The following is a 24,716-nucleotide window of genomic DNA, read 5'->3' as shown; positions in this document are numbered from 1 at the left end:
CAGTTCTCAAATGAAAAGAGGATTTAGGATGTTTTATAAATGTGGCTAATGTTGTAGATTAACTCTATGGAATTTCTTAGTTTTCTGGGGCAGTTTTTGCTGAGTTGGGATGAGATTATCCACATCCATAGCTTTGTTGAAGTCTGTGACTAAAACATGATTAAGTTGTTGTAAAATTATACACTTTTTCATTATTGTGGATTGCTGACCTACATTATCAGTGACAGTTTTTAAAGGATTATGTTGCACAAGATGTTGGTTCTCTGAGATTGCCATTTTAAAAAGACTAATAACTACAGATTATAAATTTATTATTTATTCTGCCTCAATATTCAGATTTTATTGTGCTTGTGAAGGGCAATGTTTAGGTTATTATGTGTGCAGCGTGAAATCAGTGCTGTTTTCAATTATGCTTTTATTTGTGTAACAGTAATGGGTAATAAATTGTCACTTAGCAAATTTAATTGGTTTATTATTGGGACTTTCTAGAGACATTCCTGTTTGTTTCAGGTTGTTGTTTTTTTTTTGAAGTGTTTTTCTCCTTTCTATTTAGTCTTGAAGCAATATATTTTTTTCCAAGTAAATAAACTATACTAGACATTCAGTGGATATGATCTGAAAGCAGGATGCAGCTATGGTGGGTACTGCAGACAATTAATAGATTGTAGTTGCTTTCCAGATAGCAGTATCAACTCATGATGCTCCTTAGATAATTGGTCTGCTCATTAAATAGCAGTGACATATCTACAGGGCAATATATAGGAAACAGGCACTTTTTCTTTCCTTCCTTTCTTTTCCTTTCCTTCCTTCCTTGAGGGATGAGGCTTTAAACACGGATAGACCTGAAATTAGAGCATAGCCCTCCTGTTCCTGCAGCCAAGGCACAGTTCCCTGTTTGAGTGGCAGTCAGCCAGTAACTCAGGAGGTCTTACTGGAACCCTGCCTTGGATTTGGTAAAAGTCTGTCAAAACAGAGATGCGGTGCATTTAGCAAAACATAAAAGAGTGTACTATTTAACTGAATGAATAATTAAGTGGTGGAACTCAATGCTAGTGAATGTGGAGGGCAGAAGTATAAATTCATTCAATTCATTATGAGTAGGTCAATTGTGAGCTGTTAAATGTGAGTCCACCTACAGCCTGTGGTTCCAGCATGTTTCCATTGGAGAATGTCTATCCAGCTTTTTGATGCTGGTGTGTCCATCCTACAGGTGCAGCCTTCTCTACCCCTGGTACTGAACACAATGATGTCTATGGCAGCTTATCAGAATGTGCTTATGTGACTAGAAAATGACACATCAGTGGCTGACTGCTACAGATTGATAATTAATCTTTAATACTTTCATAGCAATTGTTTATGATTTTCATAATCTCATGATGGACTGGTGGGGGGAATTATGCCAGAATTTGTATAGAAGTAAAAACATAATGGCCCTTATTTGGGTACCTGAGAAGGCAATATATTACTTGCTTGAAAGGATAAAAGATGATGTGCAAAGATCATACAGACCAGTAAGCATTTTCCAGCAATGGAGGATTACTAGAGGAATATGCTGTCTTTGTCCCTTAAACTTGTTGGATGGCTGAGTATTATCAACTCAGGCAATTTCTTGTGGCCTTTTGTGTGCAGAAATCTCAGTGGATTTCCCTTTCCTGTAGTATTCTCTACCACTCATGAAGACATAGTATTCACAACCAGCATTCTCTTAGCAATCAGTTCCAGGTTTGTGTATTGTATTAAGAAAAGTAACCTTCTCTCCTTCCTTCTGCCCTTCATATTCCTACAAACTTCATCTGATGAACAAAACTTTCTTGCAGTGATGGTAGAAGTGAACTTCTATGGGATTATCCCTACCACAACATAAAAATCTATGTTTTTGTTGTGTGCTTCATCATCTGTTTAACCCTTTTGAATTATATTGTAACTTTATGTGGGATGACTACAGGGAGAACTGTGTGCAGTATTCAGGATGTCGGCAAATGATGGATTTATACAGTGGCATAATATGGTTCTCTACCTTAGTATACTTTGTATTACTTCCTTAATAATGCCTATCACTTGCTTTGCATCTTGAAAACTGCTGAGCACTATTGGAACCACTAACATAACTCCTAGGGTTTGCTTCCAAATAAAAGTAATCAACTAAAGAGCCCATATGTCAAATCTGAACTGCTTTTTCTCACTGCTATTACTTTAGATGCAATTGAATTTTGCTTGCCATTTTGTTTTCATAAAATTTGTCTTCATAGCTAGCTGTCATTCTTTCTAGCCACATTCACTTTGCATCGCTTCTTTTTTAACTGTCGTTTTTGCTAGTCTCTTACTAGCCTAGTGTCATTGCTACTTGTGAAGAAACAAAGCAGCAGAGATGCATGCCATCTCTGTGTGTGACAGAATAATCTTCTGTCATCTTCACACAGTTGCTGACTACTTCCAAACATTTTAGGACCAATAAACTCTCTGGACTGGAGTTCATCTTCTATGCAATGTTTCTAAACTTTGCTAGTATTTTCTGTCATGTTTCCAACACTAAATATAGAAGAAGCAGATGTGGAAATAGATTAATTTTGCCCTGGTAATGCTGTAGAAATGTGATTGGTTTCTGAGTTTTTGAAATGCAGTTGCCAGTGGCACAATTCCAGCAGCTGGGCTAGAATCCAGTGGTAAAGTGCCCATCCATGGCACTATGCCAGTGTAGTTGAGAAGGGGAAATATGTTCTTTACCTCTGGGCAAGGCAATACTACAGACTTGAGTTTAATTTACTTTTGGACTTCATGCTTTTGGCAGTGGCTAGAGAAAGGCGATGCTGTGGTTTAGAAAGCCATGCTTTTATGACTGCTGCTCCCTGCTTTCCATGAAAAGTCAATAGAGACAGATCATTTTCTTACAATCACTCACTAACTGCAGTCTCTGGAAAAAGAGGTTGTATGAGTAAAAACCATAGCCATAAAAAGATTACTGAGAGGCTCATTGCCATCTTCCCCAGTGCCAGCTGGAAGAAGGTGGTAATGTCATTTAATCTGAGAAAGTGTGCATTGATTCCCTCAAACAGCCTCTAGGGCCGGTGCTGTTACTATTGAAGTGACAAAAACAAGCAAACGAGGAAATTATACAAAAATGAAGAGCCCATTTACAAAGGGAGCAGTTTTCACTCTATAGAGTGATGTAGTAAACATAGAAAAGCTTTTGTGAGAGGAACTTCAGCTTACCAATTTTTGACTGTGTTGCTGAGGGGTTCTTTGTACTCAGATGGAAGCTATGTTGTGGTAAGCTTGATTTTTCCAACCCAGCTTGATTTATCATTCTTCATAACTTGATGAGGATTTTTATATTTTACTTTGCATATTATATCCTCAAGCCCATTGGTAAACGTTACATTAGAATAGTAGAGTATATATATACTCTTTACATATTTGTCAAGCTAAAGTTTCAAATATTTCTGCCAGCATGACCTCCAAAAAAAAAATAACAAACCCAAAAAAGCCATTAAGTCAGTTGTTGAAGTATTCAAAGGTAAGGAAGTACTTTGTTCAAGAAATTTCAGCTGTATTTTAAGAAAGGTTCATATGCAATTAAATATAATTGGATCAATTATTTTTAGTAGAATTTAGAATGTGTTCTATTTATTACTGTGCATGAAAAATACACAGTATTAAGTTGATTTGTTAGTACATCTCTGGATTACCATTCAACTGCAATAATTAAGTAATACCACATACACAATATACAGTATTTTACTCCCTGGTCAAATTTTGCTTCATTTAGGTTTTATGTCCCATTATGTACCATCATTTAGTACTTGGATGGTGTCTACATTGAAGAAATGGATAGGAATTCCTTTGTGGAATACTTATTTTAGTATGTAGGTTGTTTTCAATAAGAATTCAACTAATTCCTGTAATTTTATAACTATAATGTATTTCTATTTAATCCTGCCTTAAAATCCGCTGTTTATAAAAAGTGTTAAAAATGCAATTTCTGATATAAGGATTCTTAAGAAGATTATTTAAACATAATTCTTGAGAGTTAACTTTTTCAAAGGTTCTGGTTTTTTTTCTTAATTTTCAAGTTACGGTACTTCGGGATTGCTTGCTTTGAAACTGTGCCAAAACAATTAAGATATCTCCTAAGATTTGGGTTAATGAGTTCAGGAAAGTAAACCAGTCCAGTAACTAACATTTTTTTTCAGTCAAGAAAAGCAGTCAGAGTGAGTAAAACAGTTCTTCCTTCAGGTCCCAGAAGGAGCCTCGCTATGTCTTGCTCCAGCACCTGACTTTCAACATTGGCTGGCAACACAGAAACATACTACTAGAGCAGCTCTGTATTGAAGAAGGTCCTGTTCCATTTTAACAGGGTGGTACTTGGCTAAAAATCATGTTGGGCAAATTAGCATTTAAATGTGTAAAGTAATCTGAGCTATAGTGTTGGTCTCCAAAGCCAGCAGTGAATAAACAAAACTTCATGTATTTAGGTCCTCTTCCCCTTCAGCTCACCGTTCTCATAATGAATTTGCTGTATTCATCCCCTTGCTAAGTAACATTAGCAGAAAGTAGGAGAGAGACTGCCTAGCAACCCACAGAGATCCCAAAGAGAGGTGGAAAGGAAGTGTTTTTCATGTAATTATTCACTTTTACAAAAGCTGTTGTCAGGTAGACACTAGAAACATAGCTGTTTTATTATTCTTCTAACCTACTTTTAATCTTTTGAGAATCACTACCATTAAAGAGGGGGAAAAAAGAGCTTAATTCAGCCATTTTCTGCCTGGCCGTTCAAGTTGTGTTTTCTTGCTCTAATGAAGGCTGTGCTTTCAGAAGCTGCGTTGTTTAAGAATGCCTGGATAGTAAACTTTAGAAACAAAGTCCAGCATCCAACCTTTCTTTCCCTGCTTCTCCATAGTACGCAGTACATATTTTGTTTTGGTTTAGTTTCCCATTTAATTATATTTCTCATGAATGAAGCAAAGATATATTTTTTTTTAATGTGCTTTTTTTTTTTTCCTATCCTACATTTTTTTCCCTAAAAAGCCATTTGGGGATAGGGACCGGGGGCTAAACACCTCATTTATTTTAGGTAACACAGTCAGTGCCAGTGTGCTTGGGTCCAGCAGTTTCTTCCATTGTCTGAACAAGACAGCCTTTGCTTTTTCCTCAGCCACCATTTCTTTGAGTTGACTGAAGCTGCATGGAGGTAACTGATGCCATCTGGATATGCCTGGAGGAGTTGTTTCACTTCTAAAACATTGTGTTGAATTTCTTCTATATTGCTTACTGTCTAAGTATTTCAAGTAGTGGCACCTTTTCACTGAATACTCTTTGATTTACAACTTCATTTTTTCTGTGTCACATTCCTACCTTAGGTTCAATGAATTTCAATTTGATAAACTTAGATATTGGAAATTTTCTTTAATGGATAAGATGCATTGGGAAATAAGTATATGCTGAAATACATTTAAAAGTATGTTAAGTGTTTTTCATTTTCTGAGGCATTCAGAATTTTTAAATTAATCCTATTGGAAAGATTGTCTTAGTAGCAACAAGAAATAAGAATATATATATACAGATAATTGTAGCATATAGCAGAAGAATGGTATAAATAGCACTTAGAAACCATCTGGGAATGATTCCTATCATTGTATGCACTGAATTGACTCACTTCAGTCAGTAGCATGCTTCTTAGATTCTTAGATTTTGGGGGGGCTGAAGTTATCGGGCTTATCCTAACCTGCTGTAGAAGTACTTGGACCTGCAGTTGCCATTACCAAAGGCAGTTCCTTAATCACTCCAATTCAGGAGGTGGATTAAGAGGAAAGGAAAGAAGCCTGTCAGGCCCACAGCAGGCAGACTTTGTTGAAAGAATGTGATTCTGCAAAAAATTCTTTTAGTATTCACCATCAGACAGGTAATTAATTCCCTTGTATCTGACAGGGGTACTCTTTAAATGTAGGTGCTACTTCAAGATTAATGTCTAACAATGATATAGTTTCTTACAGCCCTGTCATCCTTAAATATACAGTGCATCAAACACCCAGATGGCCGCACTGACTCTGATAGCTCAGCTGTAAGTCACTGATCACAGGCTCACAGACCATGTGCTTCAAGCCAACTTGAGCATGCTAAACTTTGAGGCCTGGTACAGGTAGAATATCCAGTAGCTGAAATGAATTTTGACATTTTTCACGTATTCTCCATAAATTGTAGGAAAGACTGGCACGAGACCATTAAGCCTTTCAAGATGTGTGGACTTAACTTCTGGCAATACTTTTACTTCGGTCTGTTTTGCAATGAGTTGTTTTACTCAGGCCTTGTTACTGCCTTTACCTTAAACTTTTATTTATGATTTCCTAACAGCACAGGATTTATTTGTAAAATCTTTATTTGATACCAAAGGAAAGCTGCTCTTTAAAATACAAATACCACTGAGATTTATCAAAATTAATGAATAATTTAAATTAGAAGAGAACTATGATGTGATTGCTCATTCTCTGACAACAACATGGAAAGTAAATGACTATTGACATTTGGAATATCGTGTTTTAGAGAGTGAGTGCAGCATTTAACTCTCCTATGTGATCTACATTCTCAGATGGAGTGCTTCGTTATGGAATTGTCATTAACCACTCTGTAGTTAAGAATGCTTTGAGTTTTGCAGCTGAAGCGAGCGTTCAGTCTCATGGAAAAGAATGAAAAAAAAATGCATATTTATGAAATTAATTCCCTTGATTTTGTTAGAAATAAGCAAGCAACTTAAGAATGTGTACAAATATGAGCAGCCATTATGTGTTTTTCATTTCTAGTAGAGCTGTTAAGTGTTCATTACAGGAATAAGTCATGGAAAGAAAGATAAGCAGTGTACATGATCTATTTAATGCAAAAGTACTCATCATGCTTGATCATTGCTTCAGCTACGTGTGGATGAGTAGACTGTGCATGAATGCAGTAGTTCTTTTAGATCAGCCATTTCTTTTAAAGCTATTCAGAGCACCTCCTGACAGTGGAATTATTACAGTGATTTTGTACTGTCTCTGAAATGTAACTTAAAAGGTTGCAAACATCTGGATCAATATTTTGTTGTCGTCACTACACTACACATCCTAGTTTTTTCTACTTCATTCATTAATGTTCTTCTTGGGCAGATTCTGGAGTAGTATTGTTGTCATGTAAGTGAAGATTGAATTTTAGCCCCAAACCCAAGAGGACTGAATTAAGGTTACATGGGCATGTGCATTTGTGAATATTGCTATTTGAGGGGTGGACTTTGCAAAACGTAATTCTCCATATCAGTAAACAGACAACTGCTTCTTTGCAGTGTCTTCTCCTTTTGGGCCAAAAGTTTCATCACATAGGCTCATTGACCCTACCAGGAAGCAGCAACAAATATTTCTGCACAGGAATCAGAAGAAGAGCAGTGCTGTGTTTGCATTCTTCTGGTTCACCCCTACTGTTGCTAAATTGGTGCTGGGCCTGGCATGTCAGGAAAACAGCTGTAGCCCAGAGGCAAACTGTGAGCACAAGGCATTGAAGGTTGACCCTTTGGCATTTGTGAGGGGTTTTTTAATATTAAGTTATAATAAATAAAGTTTCTTATACTTTAATATTGGTTTTGCCTGGAAACTTTAAAAATATGAGGTGAGGAAAAATAAGAACAGTTACTTCTTTTAAAATAGGACTTAGTGGAAGACTGAAATATTTTCACCCCCCAAATCTATGAATGCATACTATTGAATTGACTTGATATATCACTAACTAAAGGGCTTTCAAGGTACTAAGTTTATAAAGCATGAACAGGATATTCCCTAGTATAGGTTCTTTCCTCTGGAATTTGCTCACGCCAGGAATGCATTGAGCCCAGTTACATCTCAGAACAAGTGTTCTCCTTTTGTCCCAGCCTTTCACCAGCTGCTGGCTCCAAAATCTTTGCATTGCAGTTTACTGGCAGTGTTTTCTTTTGTCTCTGTACTTCAGAATTTCATTGTTCTGCAGAATACTGCTACATTCATTCCATATACTTGGAAAACGTTACAACTTTTAGTCTAAGCCAGACATTATGAAATTACCCAGCTAATGCACTACAACGATTCAGTGCTCTCAGAAATAAATAATAAAGCTTTTGCTGCTGTAAGCCAGATGGATGGTGCCTGGATTTGAGTGGTATCTGTGTCAGGGGCCATCTGTACCCAGTAGAAGTTTTCATGAGGGCGTTTCCTTGAGGTACAGTTTATGAAAGATTAAGTCTGGTTGCAACTAAGATGAACAAATAATTTGTGTACGTCAACAGAACCTACAACTACTAATGAACACTGCTGTTTAACACCAAATATTTCAAATAGTCACAAGGTTTTGGGGCATGAAAATAAAGAAGTGACCTGTAATATCTGCTGCTGGCAGATATTATGTCATCTTAGATATGTCGACATCTTAGGCTTGTGACAAAATAGGTGGGTTGACCGTTTTGTATTTTTCCAGCTACCAAAATCTTACCTGTGATTCCTGATTTCATTTCCCAATTTGCCTCTTCCTTGATCAATTGTAGATGTTTTTGCCATTTCTGAAACCTAAAATTGAAATATTAGGTAATCACAAATCAAATCTCATTGGCTCTCTGAGTCTGTAACTCAAACAAGGCTACACTGATTCTATTATTCTTTGCAGCAAATGAAATTACTTCCTCCTGCCTTTTAAACATTAACCACAAGTTCTGGTGGAATTTCTACTTTGAAATCTTAGAGTGCAACAAATACAAAGGGCTTTTCAATCTGATTCGATGTCTATAAATAAGTGAATGCTTGAATACAGAGCATTTAATTTGAATTATTTCCCACTGTTTTTATATTGATTCACAGTCAGATGTCACTGTCTTTAAAGGGCAGTTGTTTTCATTAGAGGAAAAGATACCGCTTAAGGCCAGATTTTTATCTGTTGTGTTTTATTTTAACTAAGTACAGGACCTCCAGAGGGATGTGCTCCTGTTCTCAAGCAGCTCTGGAGTTTCTCACTTGAGAGTACAATTCCTCTTTGACCCCATTTCCACTAGGACTTGCTGTCCCAGGAATAATCAGACTTTGGGGAGCTGGCGTATGCCAACAGGAAAGGCTAATGCTCATCTAAGTGCTGTACAATGCACTGCAACAATACATTGTGCAAAGACTGAAACGGAAGGAAACAGCAGATTCTACATCTGCTGATCCAGTTTCCTAGCTTTTGTTTGTGCTCAAGAAGACCGTGCATTTTCAGTTGACCTATGCTACTTGCAGCTTTTTGGGAGCTTCCAACCTTGTTAAAGAGGCTGTCAGTCAAAAGGCTTTCTCTGTGCAGTTATTCCCTTAACAAGTGGTGAAACTTTGAGATGTAATCAGCTGTATCTTATTCAGTATGACAGCAATGAAACCATTTAAGCCATTGATGCAAATCAAATCTGATCTTAATGTTATTCCTAAACAGAAACACCCTCAGCAACTCAAGAAACCAAACTTGATCAGATGCAAAACAAGTACATCCACTCCGTATGTTTATGAGGGTTAGTTTACTATTATTAGTACAGTTGTGAAGTCAATACCTGAGTAGAATTTGATCTCCTTCCTGTTGCAAACTTGAAGTAGTTAATGTCTATGTAGCTATTGCCTCTGGTAATCAGCCAAGCAGCATTTTGTTACTTCTCTGAAAAGCTCTAAAAAAAAACAACAAAAAACCAACACAAACAAACATAAACAGGAAAGTCTTAAAGAGTTCATTTATCTCAGGAGTCAGGAGTGAGAGCTTATTGGGTTGGAAGTAGTAGCGCAGCTATCTAGGTGTGGATTCTATACATCACTCTCACAGCCAATACAGAAGTTAAAAGCATATGATCAGCGCCTGTAATATTCCACCCAAAATTAAGTGAAACGATTAAGGAAATGATCTGTTTAATTTATAAAATTTATAAAACTTAATAAATAAATAAATTCTGCGGTTGCTGTGAGGACAATAATTGTACTGTGTCAGTTCATGCTCTTTTCTCTTTTGATGATTTACAGCGCAGTGCTTTGATCAGTTTGGGATATAAATGTTGTCACTGGTAGTATGAATTTATTTATTTGATTAGCCCCACAGGACTTTTTTAACTGTACAGTGACCTATCACCTTTCCACAAATAAGCTGTCTTCTCTTTCCCCATTTTATCTATTTCTATAGTACATATAAATCTCATCTTTTGTCTTTATTTTCTTCATGCTAAATTATTACATTTTAATTTAAAAGTATCAGTTGAGAATGAGATAAATAGAGCTGACTTATTTAACTTAAAATTATACCTCACAATGTTAATAAAACCATTAAAGAAATTTCACTCAATGTGAATTTTTTTCTAGAAATTCTATGTCTCTTTCTACTTAAGGTTAGTTTGAATGTGTGAAGAACAGTTGAGCAATTTCTTGTTTATCCCTTTAGGGAGGAGTGAGGAGTTTAACTCACATGTATCATTTTTCAGGTTGCAACTTAGAAAAGTTTTGCCAGATGCAATTTCTCTGCATAGAGTAACTATGACTCCTTCCTGACCTCCTTTAACCACCCTACTTTTTGTCTTTAGGTGTGGGTGGATGCTGGTACACAGATATTCTTCTCTTACGCGATATGCCTTGGGTGCCTGACAGCCCTGGGAAGCTACAACAACTATAATAATAACTGCTACAGGTAATAATGCATTCTATGCTTTACATTTATTTCCAGTGATGGAAGCATCCACAGTGCTTCACTCTGAGGTATTTCCCTTTTCTTTCAACCACTCACGAGTGAACTCATTTTTTGCAGAACCAGAGACCTGGCAGTGCTTTCCACATACTTAAAAAGAAAAAAAGTGTATAGACGTTTCCTGTAATTTTTAGAAAGCTAAGAAATCCTTAAGGAAAGGATTACTTTCAGACTCTGTAGACAGAAGAGAAAAATATTCTTGCTCCTGCTTCATGTGCTCTGTATTTATAGAACTGATCCAGCTCCCTGTTGGGCACAGGGCAATTCCCCATCATGGTACTGGGGACTGCACCTCAGCAAAGTAATTTTTGCATGTAAGTCCTTTTACAGTTCAGGAGTTGGCCAGATAGGACCGTGGTTGGAATAGACAAACATGAAATATGCCTTTGATTCTCAAGAAGTCACTACAAAACTGTGACAAAGATGGGAATCATTACTGAAGATGTAGATGAAGAACCTGTTAGATCTTTCAGGGTCCTTCTCATAAATAACTAGCATGAAAACTTGCTTCAGAACTATAGCCATAAATGAATTAATCAGGCTAAAGTATAGGCTTTATAGAGCTATATGTTTGGGTTGTGTTTCAGTGATTTCAGTGATTTAAGATCATAATTCATCTTCAGGTATCTAGGTTAGCTTATTACTTTCCCAAATACACAGCTGTTTCTTGTAGCAAACCATCTTTAAAAAGCGTCTGTTATAATAAATCATTCCAGTCTCGTCATTTGTCAAGCCTGAAGTGCTGTTTGTAAACAGGCTGAGCAATGGCACTTCTCTGAGCTTCAAGGGATGGTCACACATTACTCCAGGAGAGTTTTCTTATGCTTTTCAAGGAATTTATAATTGCAAAATTTCAGATTAGGTAAAGAAGTATTTATTCAATTTGGACTTGTAATCATTGTTGTAGGATTTTAATTGTCCTATGTTGTTTAGATGAATCCAAGAGATGGTGTCTCTATCCATTCTCTCTTTGCTTACTTCTTAGGCACTTTTTGGACTAAGTTCTTAGACTGTGTATGCTGTTTTTCAAGGTGCTATGAAGGCACCTTCCTGTAAATGCTTATGCCTGACTTATTTCTCTTAAGCATACTATCATGGGGGATCTTATTCAGAGTTTAATGCCCATTCCTGCAGCTTGGGGTACTGTTAATCTTACAGCTCATTCTATGAAAGAAACCCAGGCTCTGGCAACTGCAGTATTTCTTATTTATATTTTCAGAGACTGCATCATGCTCTGCTGCTTGAACAGTGGCACAAGCTTTGTTGCTGGTTTTGCTATCTTTTCAGTGCTTGGATTTATGGCTTATGAACAAGGTGTTCCCATTGCAGAAGTTGCAGAATCAGGTAAGTTCCAAAAGCAGTTTTCTGATTACAGAAATACCCAGTGTTGTCAGAACAGCTAGTCTGTGTTATGTCTTATGGATATGTTAACTGTTAAAAGTTACCTGTTAGAGTATGTTTGAATAATTCCATATGAAGAGTTCTTACCTATTTAAGAAAACAGCCTTACAGCTTTTTGGAAAAAAATTTGTAAGTCATCTCAAGTCTTTCTTAAGAAGTACTATCCAACCACAGATTTTCAATGTCTATACTGCTTATGCCTTCTCCTAATGTATATTTATCTCTCAAGCACATACAATGAGTTAGTCAGGCTGATTAAGTAAAAAAGTTCTTACTTTATGTTCAGAAAGACAAAAAGGCCCAGGTTTACAAGAAATTAACTCTCCAACTTGCATTACTATCACTTGGAGTTAGAAGCACAATGAAAGTTAATAGTTCTTTATTAACACTGCCGATGTAAAATCTTTTGGCGTGACTTTAAATCCAACAGAAAAAAAATAAAGAACAGAAAAAAAAGCAGGAAGAAAGAGAAATGACTCTCAGTAAGTTTTTCAAATTCAGCAGGAAAACCACAAAGCAAATAGAGCTATTCTGATACTGTCATGAAAAAAAATATTTATATTTCCTCAAAGCTCTCAAGATAACTGGCTTATACTGATCCTGAAATTATATTAAAAAGATTAAAAGACTACAGCAACACTAGAAATTATAGGAGCTTGTAAATACTGGCTTAAATGGAAAAGCAATAATGTCTTGACAGGTCTTCACTAAAGTTATTGCAGCAGGAACACAGCCTTTATCATCCTTCTCATAATATCTTTGTGTCCTTGCTGTAAAAGCTGGCTAACTTTAAGAAAACCTGCTACAGCACAGATGTTGGCAGCATCAAGTGGGCACAGGTCAATGAGAACAGGAGAAGTATGGGCTAAGAGAAATGGTAATTCAGCAGATTTAAGAAGCTACCAATGGTGTTGTATTTTTGCTATTGCAAAAATGTTGTATTTAAAATATTTGTGTGAATTTTAATGTAATTTTTAATTTAATTTCACATTACTCCCAGCCAGATCCAGTACACAAGTATAAAACTGTTTTCTTTGTCTTCTTTTGTTTCAGGACCAGGACTAGCATTCATTGCTTACCCTAAAGCTGTTACCATGATGCCTCTTTCTCCTCTGTGGGCAACTTTGTTCTTCATGATGCTCATCTTCCTTGGACTAGATAGTCAGGTATGAAATAAACACACTTCTAATATTTTTATGGGGTTCTTTGTATGCGTGTGTCATTATCCTTGATTTAAACAGGATTTATCCTTTGTGGAAGAATGAACTCTTGACTTAATTCCTTGCTTAAAGCCATTGGTTCAAGTTTATTATTTTAATTCTCATTTATGTGACAATAGAAATTCTGTTGTTATTTACCAAAGGCATTGCTTCAGCCTCAATTCAGCTTTATATAGTCTATATTTGGGCATTCACTATGGTGACTCTTTTAAAAACCTTGCTCCAGAGCTGTGAGCCAGGTTTCAGGTCTCTGGTTTTCTGGTGATTTTTAAAGGTAGAAGGAATGTTTGTCCCCTAGCTCATAAGATATATTGGGCATCTAATAACTTTATGGAATTTCTCTTTTCTGTAAAATGGAAAGAACTTCACCTTTGAGAAACAATTTCCTTGGAATGAAGTTCTGCTACATTCCTACAAAAGTCGTACATCATTTCAGTCTCATTCATGCAATGTTTGAAAGATTTAAGTTTTATGTAATCCAACCGCTACAAGGCAAAAAAATTCTGAGATAATATTAGTGGCTTCAAATATTTGAATCTGGTGGTAGACTGGAAATCCATAGCTGCAGGCTTTTTAATTCTGAAATGATGTTCCTCTTAGTTTGAGCTTCTGTTTATAGTGTCCTCAGGGATCATTCAGTCTTTCTCAATGATGAAAGCATAGAGGGATATTAGAAGTGTTTTGTAGCAACTCCAAATCCCAAGAGTAGATGCGACACATATTTTATTTGTACTTTCTTATCATTTGTTCTAGTTCGTGTGTGTTGAAAGCCTTGTGACAGCTGTTGTAGATATGTATCCAAAGATTTTCCGAAGGGGCTACCGAAGAGAACTGTTGATTCTTGGCCTTTCCATTGTGTCATATTTCATTGGTCTAATAATGTTAACTGAGGTAAGATGTTCTTTTTTCAACACCTACAGACAAAATCCTTGAGACTGTTATGAACTAAATAGTAACATTTGAAACGTATCCTCAGTTTTATTCCAAAACCCAGTTCTTAGAGTTTAGGAAATATCCCAAATGAATTTACATAGCCAAGGAAATTCCATCTGCTTTGCACCAGCCAACCGAATATACTGACAATGGTTTCAGCTGATTTACTCTGGGCAGACCAATCTGAAGACAGTTAAATGTTAGATGAAAAAATGCGTAAAGATAATGAAGTGAAAAAACCCTAAAATGTGATTGACTTTTATATCATTGGGCCAAGTCTATCAGTAAAGTCAATTTCTGAGCAGAAATTGATTTGATACGAGAGAGAAAAAAAAAAAAAAAAAAAGAATTTCTTTTCTTTTCTTTTTCAAACAGCTCAGAGCATTTGCTTAGGGCTGTTTTGAATCAGAATCTCTTAGGGTGTTAGTCTACCCCATTAATTCATGGTTCACAGATTCACAAATCTGCCATTACTCTGTGTGGTGCTCAGACTAGGGGAGAACTCTGGGAGCTTTTGCTTCGTGGTAGGATTTTTGTCCTGCTGCTCAGTGCTTCCTTTAGAGTGTGACTTATATAAACAGTCTTCCTCTTTTTTGCTTTACCTTCTTAAAACAGTGAACATGAGGCAGTGGCTGAAGTAAGATTTGTTTTGATTGAAATGGTCTGTGAATCTCATTATTTCAGTGTCGAATGCATAAGAGATTAAGTATCTTGCATGTAGATTTGTATAATATTATTCATATTACATTAGTCAGATTTTCCATAATGTTATTAATTTGGCTTTATAGTTTTTCTTCTTGTCTTGCCTAGAGGCAAAGACTCTAGAAAGCCAGCCAGCTCTCAACACCTCTGATTAAGAATGAGAAAAAATAGAGGAAAGAAAGAAAATAATAGTGTATTTGATAGATGTGACAATTTAAGTAATTGAGTCATATTCAAATAATAAGGAAGTAGAAGACTGTCACAGAGGAGTAGCTGAGACTGCTAGAATCACAGGACCTAGGAAGTACAGCTCCACAGTGCACTGTGCTCCAGCACCCAACAGCCTGCTCCATGATGTCATGATGAGGAATGATAAACATCATGATAAAACCAGGACAAGCACATCTTGTTTGAGCATATATACTTTCTTTCATGCTAATTTGTACTGCGGTACTACATCATGCAGAAAATTATAGGACCATTGATAACAAAGTGCGCACTGTGTTTGGATTCTGTGCTCACTTAAGATGCTGTTGGTTTTGGCTGCTCTGATTTTTGGAAATGCAAAAATGACTATTTTAAAATAATTTGAAAAAACAATAGAAAGCTTTCTTGGAGTCAGGATGTTTGTTATTTCATGTTTTATCACTTAAGATAGACCTGTGTAATTAATGCAGCTGAAAGTCTGAGTTATATTCAAATCACTTGTTTTGCAGTCTGCCACTGGAGGTTCTGGTAGCTGTAGATTTTGCCTTCTTTCCCAACATTTTAATTAATGTTTTTAGGTATTAGTGGTACAGACATAAAAACAAACAGAAAACCATATTTCTGCTCAGATCCGGAAATCAAAATCTCCTGCAGTTATCTACAGCTTTTATGTGATGGAAGAAAAATGGTATGGAGGTGGGACAGCGTTTCAGACACAAGTGAAACATAGTTCTCTGTGGTACACTGTTCACTACCTTAAAGCAAATGTACGGTATTCAGTTGGCGTAGGGAATAATGTGAAGTGCTGTGGAACAAAAGATCCTTCAAAAAGTATCAGTGAAAAATGAATATTCTTTTTTTTTCAAGAAGGAAGCAACTTTGATAGGAAGATTGCCTGATAACCAACAGATTGGTTGTGTAATTAAGGACATATTTGTTATGAATTATTCACATCACTGCCAACATGACATTTCATTTTGGTTGTTTATTTTGTCCTTTTTCTGTATCTGTCTTCCAGGGTGGAATGTACGTCTTCCAGTTATTTGACTCTTATGCAGCTAGTGGCATGTGCCTTCTTTTTGTTGCCATATTTGAATGTGTCTGCATAGGCTGGGTTTATGGTGAGTCACTAAAAAATTGCTGTGGTTTTGAGTATGTATGAAGTTTTCTGTTTCAGCAAGGAAAACAAACACACAAGCCCTAGTAAAAGTTAAATATATGTTTTCTCCTGGATTTTTTTCTTGCCCTTTGCTGGGATTGACCTTCACCTTCCACTGGCCACTTAGGAATTAGGTTTAGCGATAATTCCTTCTCTCACAAAATGCCTGTGCAGGCCATGTTGTCTTCTACATCTGACGCTCACAGAAAAACCCACTTGGATTTCATGCCTCACTAACACGAAAGTGACATAGTAATGTTCCTAACTCTGCTGCTTCTGTCAGCAGTCAGGAGAAAACCAGCACAGTTCCAGGCATGTTCATGGCACTTCCTCAAGCAGTTTTTTGCACACACAATACTAAGAATTTTACTTTGTAAAGCTTATATGAATTTCAGATCACGTGTCCTTGGCTAATTGAGGATTCATGCATGAGTTTGTAGCATATGTACTTCTCAGCTGGGCCTACTCAAACTGTTACTGACAGAAGTCATTCTTGTCTGACAGCTTGCCCACCACTATTCTCTCTTGATATTTGTCTGATGTGTGTAGGCAGCAAGCCCTGCCAGAAGTGTGGAGCAAAAGACAGTTGTATGCGTGAGACAAAGAGATAGCAGCCTCAGTGTCTGAAGCTTTGACAGAACACACATATTTGTCAGTTCTGTTTTAAATGCTGACCTTTGTAACCCTCTGCATGTACATTCTACATCATCTTTTGCTTTGCTTTTTTGGGCAGGCAGCAATCGCTTTTATGATAACATTGAGGATATGATTGGGTATAAACCACTGTCATTGATTAAGTGGTGCTGGATGGTCTTAACTCCAGGTATTTGTGCAGTAAGTATAGAATATCTGAGCAACTTGTTTTAGATACATGGCATTTTTTGTGAATAACTGGAGAAGTTTACTGCTGCTAATAGTTCAAGAGTTGAGAAAAATGCCTATTGATTTGTATTGTTTGTTTTAGTGCAAATACACTGTAGAATCTTTAAAAATTGCTAAATTTATGTGTTCTGTGAATTGTTAGGAATCTTTGCAATAGAAAAAGATAAACTCAGAGGCCTAAGTGAACATTTGCCAGTATAAGAGAGATTTTCCTTCAGTGTTTCGGTAATACAGTCTGCACCTACCAAGCATAACTCAAATTCCCCAAATTTGTGTAGGTTTCCCTGTCACTCCAGCCTCCCGTTTCCTCCTCTCTTTTTGGGTGACTCAACATAACCCAAAGAAGTCTGTACATTTTTCCTTCTGGCATAGATATCAGAATAAACAAAAGATACAATTCATATGCATGAAGAAGTGGAAGGAAGAAGCTGAAAGAACTGGTGCCTACTCTGGCACTTTGCTGTGGCTGCATAAAAGAAACTAAATTGCAAATGAAACATGATGAAATTTCCCATAGATGTGATCCACAAAAGATAGAATATTAGATACTAAAACTTCAGTGACAGCAAGGTGAAAAAGTGCAGACATCGGAACACCTGAAGATCCAGGCTCCCTTGAGCTCAACCACTTACTCCATTTGCAAGGTTGTGAAAATTCCTGACTATTTTCCTCAACCTCAGAAGTGAAGAAAATGACACTTGCTTTTGTGCACTCCTGTTTCCACTTTGGAGTAAGCACATGGTAACTTTCTGTATTACGTAAACTTAGGAAGCCTAAACTGCTTAATTATACACCTGTCTAATTTATACAAATACATTAGAGCTTCTGAGAGGATAAAAGATTTGGCCTGCAGAACTGCAGTTATGACAGCAGATTAAAGCAACTTTGACAACTGTGGCTTTCATTTTTCATTATGACAGGTGGGAGAGTGTCACCTAATCACAGCTGGTTCATGGTAGCAAAACTTAATCTTTTTTGCCCAGGTGCTGTTTGCCATCAAAATGCAGGTTTTATTGTCACTGAAGGGTAAATAGGATTAAAGCTTGAAAGGTTGCTAATTTCAGTGGAAGGATGAGACACATTATTTCAGATGTACATAGAAGAATATATTGCTGTGTTGGATTGTTTTTATTTATTTATTTATTTTTCTTCTACTGTAAAGCTCTGCTTCCTACCTTAAGGGAGATTGTCCTTGCCTAAAAACAATCATTTTCTTGTTAGACAGGCAGTGGTATTTCAAATATCACTAATATTTTTCTCTGCTTATTTCAGGGAATCTTCATTTTTTTCCTGGTGAAATACAAGCCTTTGAAGTATAACAATGTATATACATATCCTGACTGGGGCTATGGCATAGGGTGGCTGATGGCTCTCTCTTCCATGATTTGTATCCCTTTGTGGATCTGCATTAAGTTCTGGAAGGCAGAAGGCACTTTCATAGAGGTGAGATTTTCAGATTAGCAATATTGGCAAAGAATTTGGAATGGAAGGTCTTGCTTGCATAAGACTATGCACAGTTTAATCAGAAAATCAATATCTTTGTTTCAGGTAGGCTCCATAAATGTGTTCCAATGGTATTTAAATCTTTAGCCAGGCACTGTCTTTGGTGGAAAGCAGCATCTGTATTCTCTCTATTTTCTTTGGAATTTCCATGTTGCTTTTCAGGCTTGAGCCCATGGTAGATAACCAATACTCTAATCTGCTCTGTTGCTTTTCCTTCTGAATTTGAAGTTTAAAATGTCTGTAACATTAGCTAAGTCAAGAAGGTTTATACTAGCCTTTCATTCAAGTTAGTCTTCTTTCCAAGATTTTGATAATTGATGTTTGTGTCTCCAGGAATTTCCTCCAGGAGCTGAATAGCAAACACTCACATAGGTTTGCTGGACACTTTCCCCAATTACAGTTTGTCTTCACCTTCCTTCTCTATCCTTTGGTCTGGTGTGATGTGAAAAGAATTGCAGTGCAGTCTTTAACAGGGCCACGAGAAGAGAGACATCCAACAAAAGACTGCTTTAAAGTCAGGCTGTCTGAGAAATGCTCTGAGCAGGAAAAAGATAATGATTTCCATTTTCTTGCATTTTCTAGAAATTCAGGAAGTTGATTACACCCAGCTCGGATCTGAAAATGAGAGGGAAACTTGGAGGAAGATCCTACATTGCAGCAATAAATGACTGCGACGCCAAACTGAAAGGAGATGGCACCATTTCAGCCATTACAGAAAAGGAGACACATTTCTGAAAGAACTCTTTTTTGTGTGGTTTTTTTTTTCTTTTTTTTTTCTTTTTGTATAAAAATAAATAAATTCACTTAATTATAGAAGCTGGCTTGTTTTGCACAAAATTTTATTAACCAGTTAATTTTAAAGTGAAAATTGTATACTTGTTTAAAAGTGATTTTTTAAAAATTACTATATAAGTAATGACTATGTAAAAGAAAAAGAAATAGTATTATATGATATGTTAGTGATGACTTCTTGTAATATGGTAATTTCAGTAAATGCTTTTTAGAAATTAGAGAGACCTGTATAATGTGCTGTAAAGCTTTTCTACTTTGATTTCTGGCAGGCGTGATGTTGTATAGCTATATGCATTTTAATCTCCAGGCATTTCAGACCATTTCAGCTTTTAATGTATGTATATAAAAAGTACCAGAATGTCCTTTTGTTTATACTGGAAGAAACTGAGGATATGTTGTTACATTATTTAACATACATGTTAAATGCTGTTACATTAGAGCTGTCTAAAGTGGGCTGTACCCGAAGTCAACTGAAACCAGCAGGAGCCTGTCCAACTGAGAACAGTGGCTTTTGCACCACACCATGTATTGATTTGGCCTTTCCTCTGGGCCAGCACGGCTGCAAGACTGAGTTTTGCACCTAACAAAGCTCCTCTTTCAGGGCAAGTTTTGTGAAGCTGACTGGAAGCACCAACTCAACTGCTTTTACTGCCTTCCCTCCATGTTCCATCTGTTTCCAACAGGCCTGAAAATGTTGTGAAATAGCTCCACTTCTGAGTCGCTGTGGGGCTTTTTTCCTGAAGATTAAGAATATATATATTTTAAGAGCTATAAATCTTTATTTTCTTGTAAGTTAATGCCCTCCAAGATAACATGTACCGCTTCAGGAGACTTCTAAAGCTTTTTCATTTTCTTTAGTGTCTGGGTAGCCAGTACTTCATTTTGGTTGACACTTCCCATCCCCTGAAGTGAAATGTGTTTATGCTTGTACAGCAGGAGGAGGTCAAGGTCTCTCTATGTGTGCAGAGATGTTCTTAGGAAAAAAAAAAAGATCAGGTTTAGAGCTCTCCATGGCCTCTGTCTCTTCAAACATTTGGCAGTCTGTCTGGTCATTCCCCTTAGAAGAAATTAGAGATCCTGTAATCACGATGTGTAGCACAATACTGCTGTTCTGATTTTCAGTGTACTTTCTAAAAACTCTCAGACTGGGCACTGATTCTTGTACTCTGAATGGGGTTGAGGCATGCACTGAAGTTACAGCAGGAATTTAGTTAGTGGAACACTAGAAAAATCACTCCTTAATTTCTCCCAGAGTTCCAAGAGGTGATTTGTACAGATTCTATGTGAATCCGACTGATGGAATTTTATCATGCAGTAAGCATGTCTCCAAATAGACTTTTGATTCTCTCCCTCTCTCTCTTTTCTCTTCATCCACTATTCCAAAATGTTATTTCTGGACAATTATTTCTTTTCCCATCCCTTTTTCATTTGATGGCTGCATGATAAGCCTGTGGAATACTGCACAGTATTCAGTGGGTAGAGACAAACAGCCTAAGAGAATTCTGATGAAGTGTCATAAAATCTGCTGTCCTCTCTGCAATTCAAGATCAGCCAACCTTAGATAGCAACATCTGGGTTTATTAGAAAAAGAAGAGTCTGCTGGCCTTCTAGTAGTGAGAACAGTTCAGTAGAAGTCACTAGAAACACCTTAATATTACATGGAGGCAATATTTCATTATTTTCTTGATATACTTCTTTAAGAAGCGCCTTTCAAGGAATCACTGTCTCAAGCGACAGCATTAAATCATCTGCTTTGTTTTACTGCACCCTATTTGTATTCTTGGTACCTTAAAACTTTTTTAGCACAATTCCACTGCAACTACTCAAAGTCTTGCTTAAATATGCATGTATCTATCACTAGGTGCCCAGTAAAGGACATGTTGAAGGAGCCAGCCTTTGTTACAGTGCAAAGCCATCATCTTATGAATGCTGGGCCAGCTCAGGGGGTGTCTTAAGCTTGATATACAGAACTGGAGGCGACTAATGAAAATCACTCTCCAATTGGGAAGTTACACTTCTGGAAGAGAAGTGTTTCCAAAACTGAAACTCCAGATTGAGTTACATAACTGTAGAACATACAATGACGTGACTGCAAGTTACATCTTGAATGAAAAGATTCCACTCCAGAATCTATGTATAATTTTTTCCTAAGTCCAAATAAGTGATAAATATCTCTAACTTGGTGCCTATTTCTAGTTTTTCTCTCCACCCAAAACCTAAGACACCAAAATCACAGATAAGCCTTGTGATGTAAATATCAACCCATTCTCTTTTCATTTAAGGATAAGAATGTAGATGCACTATTAGGTTGTGCTTGGACTTTAGCCTTGATTTCAATGAAGTTATCTTTATGAATGTTTACAGCAAAATGTGCCAATTATTGGAACCCCCTCTGGTTACTGGGCCACCCATTAGATACACAAGGAAAATCCCAGACAAATCAAGATTACCCTTTAAATCATAACACATGTTGCTGTAGCAGAAAAAAAATACAAACCCTGACTTGTGCATTTTAGCTTGTCAGTGTACCTTGAACTGTAGTACTCATCCAAATATCTCCACAGGAACTGTGTATGGAATATGCTTCCTGTTCTGCTGCTATGAACCATTTCACTACTAGCTTTATACACATACATGTGGTTTGACATGGTCTAAAGCATTATACTGTATTGCTAATACGCTGTGCTTGTAAATGTGTGCATTTAATATTTGACTTGTTTAACACTTTACTGATATTTTTTTAAATAGATTTTTTTTTTTGGGAGGGTGGCTGTGGGAGGGCAAATTTCCTAGTAGTACTGTGATTATTATTATTATTGTTTTTGAAACAATATGAAGGTGGAAAATGCAGAAAACAACTATATTGTGATCATTTTTTTTATGTGATAGAAGCAGTATTGCCCTTTTCTGAAGTATTATTCACGGTATTATTTTAAATAATACAATAAAAACCAGTAACCTCCAAGGTTTATGTAACATTTTGAACAAAGAAAGATTGTTTGGTTTTCAAGGGCACAAAATTTCATACTTTTTTTTCGTTTTTAAAAATTAAAGAAAATGGGCAAAACTTATTCTGTGTATTTTAGTTTATATCTTTGTGTTTTACGTGACCCTCACCTGACAAATGAAATAAGCACAACTATACTGCTAGAGCAGAAATGCGTCCCTCAATTTTAAATTGGGAATTTATCAACAAGGAAATTAAGTCATTTTAGGTTATGCAATAGATCTGTGGCTGAAACAAACTAAACTGAAGCATCCTGATCTCACAAGTTAATGTCTCTTTTACTTATCAAATCCATGTTGACATGGAAAAGTGCAGATCAGCCACTACTTTCTAAATACTCCCATATTGCCCCTCATCCCTCTCATGACCGCGTTTTTCTGCACCCTGCTTTTTCAGCAGCATTGTTAGGAGAACCATGGAGAGAGTCAGTTCAAGAACCAATCTAGCTGAAACCTCACCCAATAAAAATACGCATTTAGTTCCCTGTATCTTTCCATTATGTTTATTACCTGGCCAGACCAATATTAGTGCTGAAGAGAGGCACTGCAGCAAGATAAATACCATCTTCCAGCTGCTGTATATGTTATGGATTGATATGATTAAAGCTGAGAATTAGAGGGGGGAGTAGCAGATCTCTTTTCTTAAGTATTTTAATTTTAAAAGGATCTGTAACTTCTACTTTTTTAACCTTTGCTCTCTGAGAGCTGCAACTGATGTCAGCCATGTCTAGCACTCCTTCAGCTCATCTGAATTCCAGTCACACCTGTTTTGTTTGCTGACCCTGCTCACACTGACTATACAATGCTCTGCTTGGGCTTTCAACCTAATTTGTGCACCTGCGACCTTCATCTGCCTTGACCATCACCTGTGTTTGTCCACCCTGTGAAGAGCACTGCCTTGAGCTTTGTCCTTGATACCAGTAAACTGAAGTGTATGCACTGTCATAAGTGCAAAAAACACATTTTTTTGAATGTTCTGAGGAATCTCAATTATAACATACACTAGAAACCTCTGTCAGGCCCATTTTCCACAAGATGTTTCTTGTGGGAAGAAGGTCCTGGCTACTGTGGTATTTCAATTAAAAAAGAAGAGAAGCATGAAGGTAGCTGTCCCTTCTTATTGATAGATGGTGACAATATATCGGTATATGCTTTCAATTTCTATCAGCTTGCTATTGATATAGTCAGTCAGCCAACTCCCAGTACTTACTATAACACAAAGAGCCATAGCATCCTTTCCTAAACTTTATTGTAAAACAATTTATCAGGAAATCTGAGAGCTCTAGCTGATCTCTTTATACATAATTGAAAACACCCATCATACTGCATGCCAATGAATCATTCCTCTTTTCTTCCTAAAGGGCCAAAAACTGTCTGCAATTAAGCTATGCCATGCTCAAAAGAGCAAACCACAGCTACTCAGGCAGAGTACATTTATCTACCTATTTTTAGATACTCTTCAGAAAGCCAACCCATGATAGGTTTAAAAGTCCCTGCTGTCAAGATTTTGCTTCAGATATTATGGAAAGTTTTTTGGGGTTCTTTTAGTACATACTTCTCCCCAAACTGTAGTGCCTACTGTTTCTATGGCTATCACTGTTCCCCTTCTACACATTTTTTATCAATGCAATTCTCTGCTTTTACAGTAGAAGCAGCAGAAAGTGATGCTATTGGAGGTTACTGGCTGCTTGAACTAATTAAAACTAATTGACAGCACGTGATTGCCCTGATGGAGAAAGAAAAGGAAAGCAGTAGAAGAGGAGGTAAGGAGATGTTACTTCTTGGGAATAAGAGGGAAAGGAGTATAAGTGAGATATTAAGGATGATTGTTGGGTGCTACATATCTTTTTCTCACTTGGAGCTGATACCATGAATGCGCTGCCTGTGGTTACTTCTACTTTCCTCAAGGATGCATCAGGTTGGAGTTGTGCAGTGTGAGTTGGATGACAGACTTTTGTCTCAATTCTTTTTCTGGTATTGTAGCTTGCAAATTTGGTCTGTAGGTTTTCTTATTGTATTGGAGGCTTTTGTGTGTGCTGCTGATCTAAGCTGGCAAAACTTTTGTAGAATTTGGACTAACAGAATGATGCAGGTTGTTTCTCAGTTACTTCTGCCTCTGCTAAATCCAATCCCTCAAGGTTTCTCCACCACCTCACCCATACAATGTTCAAACTGTAAGCCTGTGTTAA

At 36.8% G+C, this 24,716-nt stretch overlaps 1 protein-coding gene across 1 annotated transcript in view; it reads left to right on the top strand.

Annotated features, from left to right (window-relative positions):
* The window catches only part of SLC6A11 (solute carrier family 6 member 11), a 54,994-nt gene extending 32,402 nt beyond the window's left edge, over positions 1-22,592 (top strand). Inside the window, exons 8-15 of the mRNA XM_015874825.3 lie at positions 10,562-10,665; positions 11,942-12,066; positions 13,177-13,289; positions 14,097-14,234; positions 16,204-16,306; positions 17,078-17,178; positions 18,499-18,669; positions 19,312-22,592. Coding sequence (XP_015730311.2) covers positions 10,562-10,665; positions 11,942-12,066; positions 13,177-13,289; positions 14,097-14,234; positions 16,204-16,306; positions 17,078-17,178; positions 18,499-18,669; positions 19,312-19,464 — 1,008 coding nt within the window. The 3' untranslated portion in view covers positions 19,465-22,592. The remainder of the gene's footprint in view (positions 1-10,561; positions 10,666-11,941; positions 12,067-13,176; positions 13,290-14,096; positions 14,235-16,203; positions 16,307-17,077; positions 17,179-18,498; positions 18,670-19,311) is intronic.
* The last annotated feature ends 2,124 nt before the right edge of the window (positions 22,593-24,716 follow it).

This window comes from Coturnix japonica, chromosome 15, assembly GCF_054131305.1.
Source record: "Coturnix japonica strain WE chromosome 15, WE-NBRP24, whole genome shotgun sequence".
Taxonomy (NCBI): domain Eukaryota; kingdom Metazoa; phylum Chordata; class Aves; order Galliformes; family Phasianidae; genus Coturnix; species Coturnix japonica.
The sequence above is the reverse complement of the archived record's forward strand: the minus strand, read 5'-3'. Positions and strand labels throughout refer to the sequence as shown.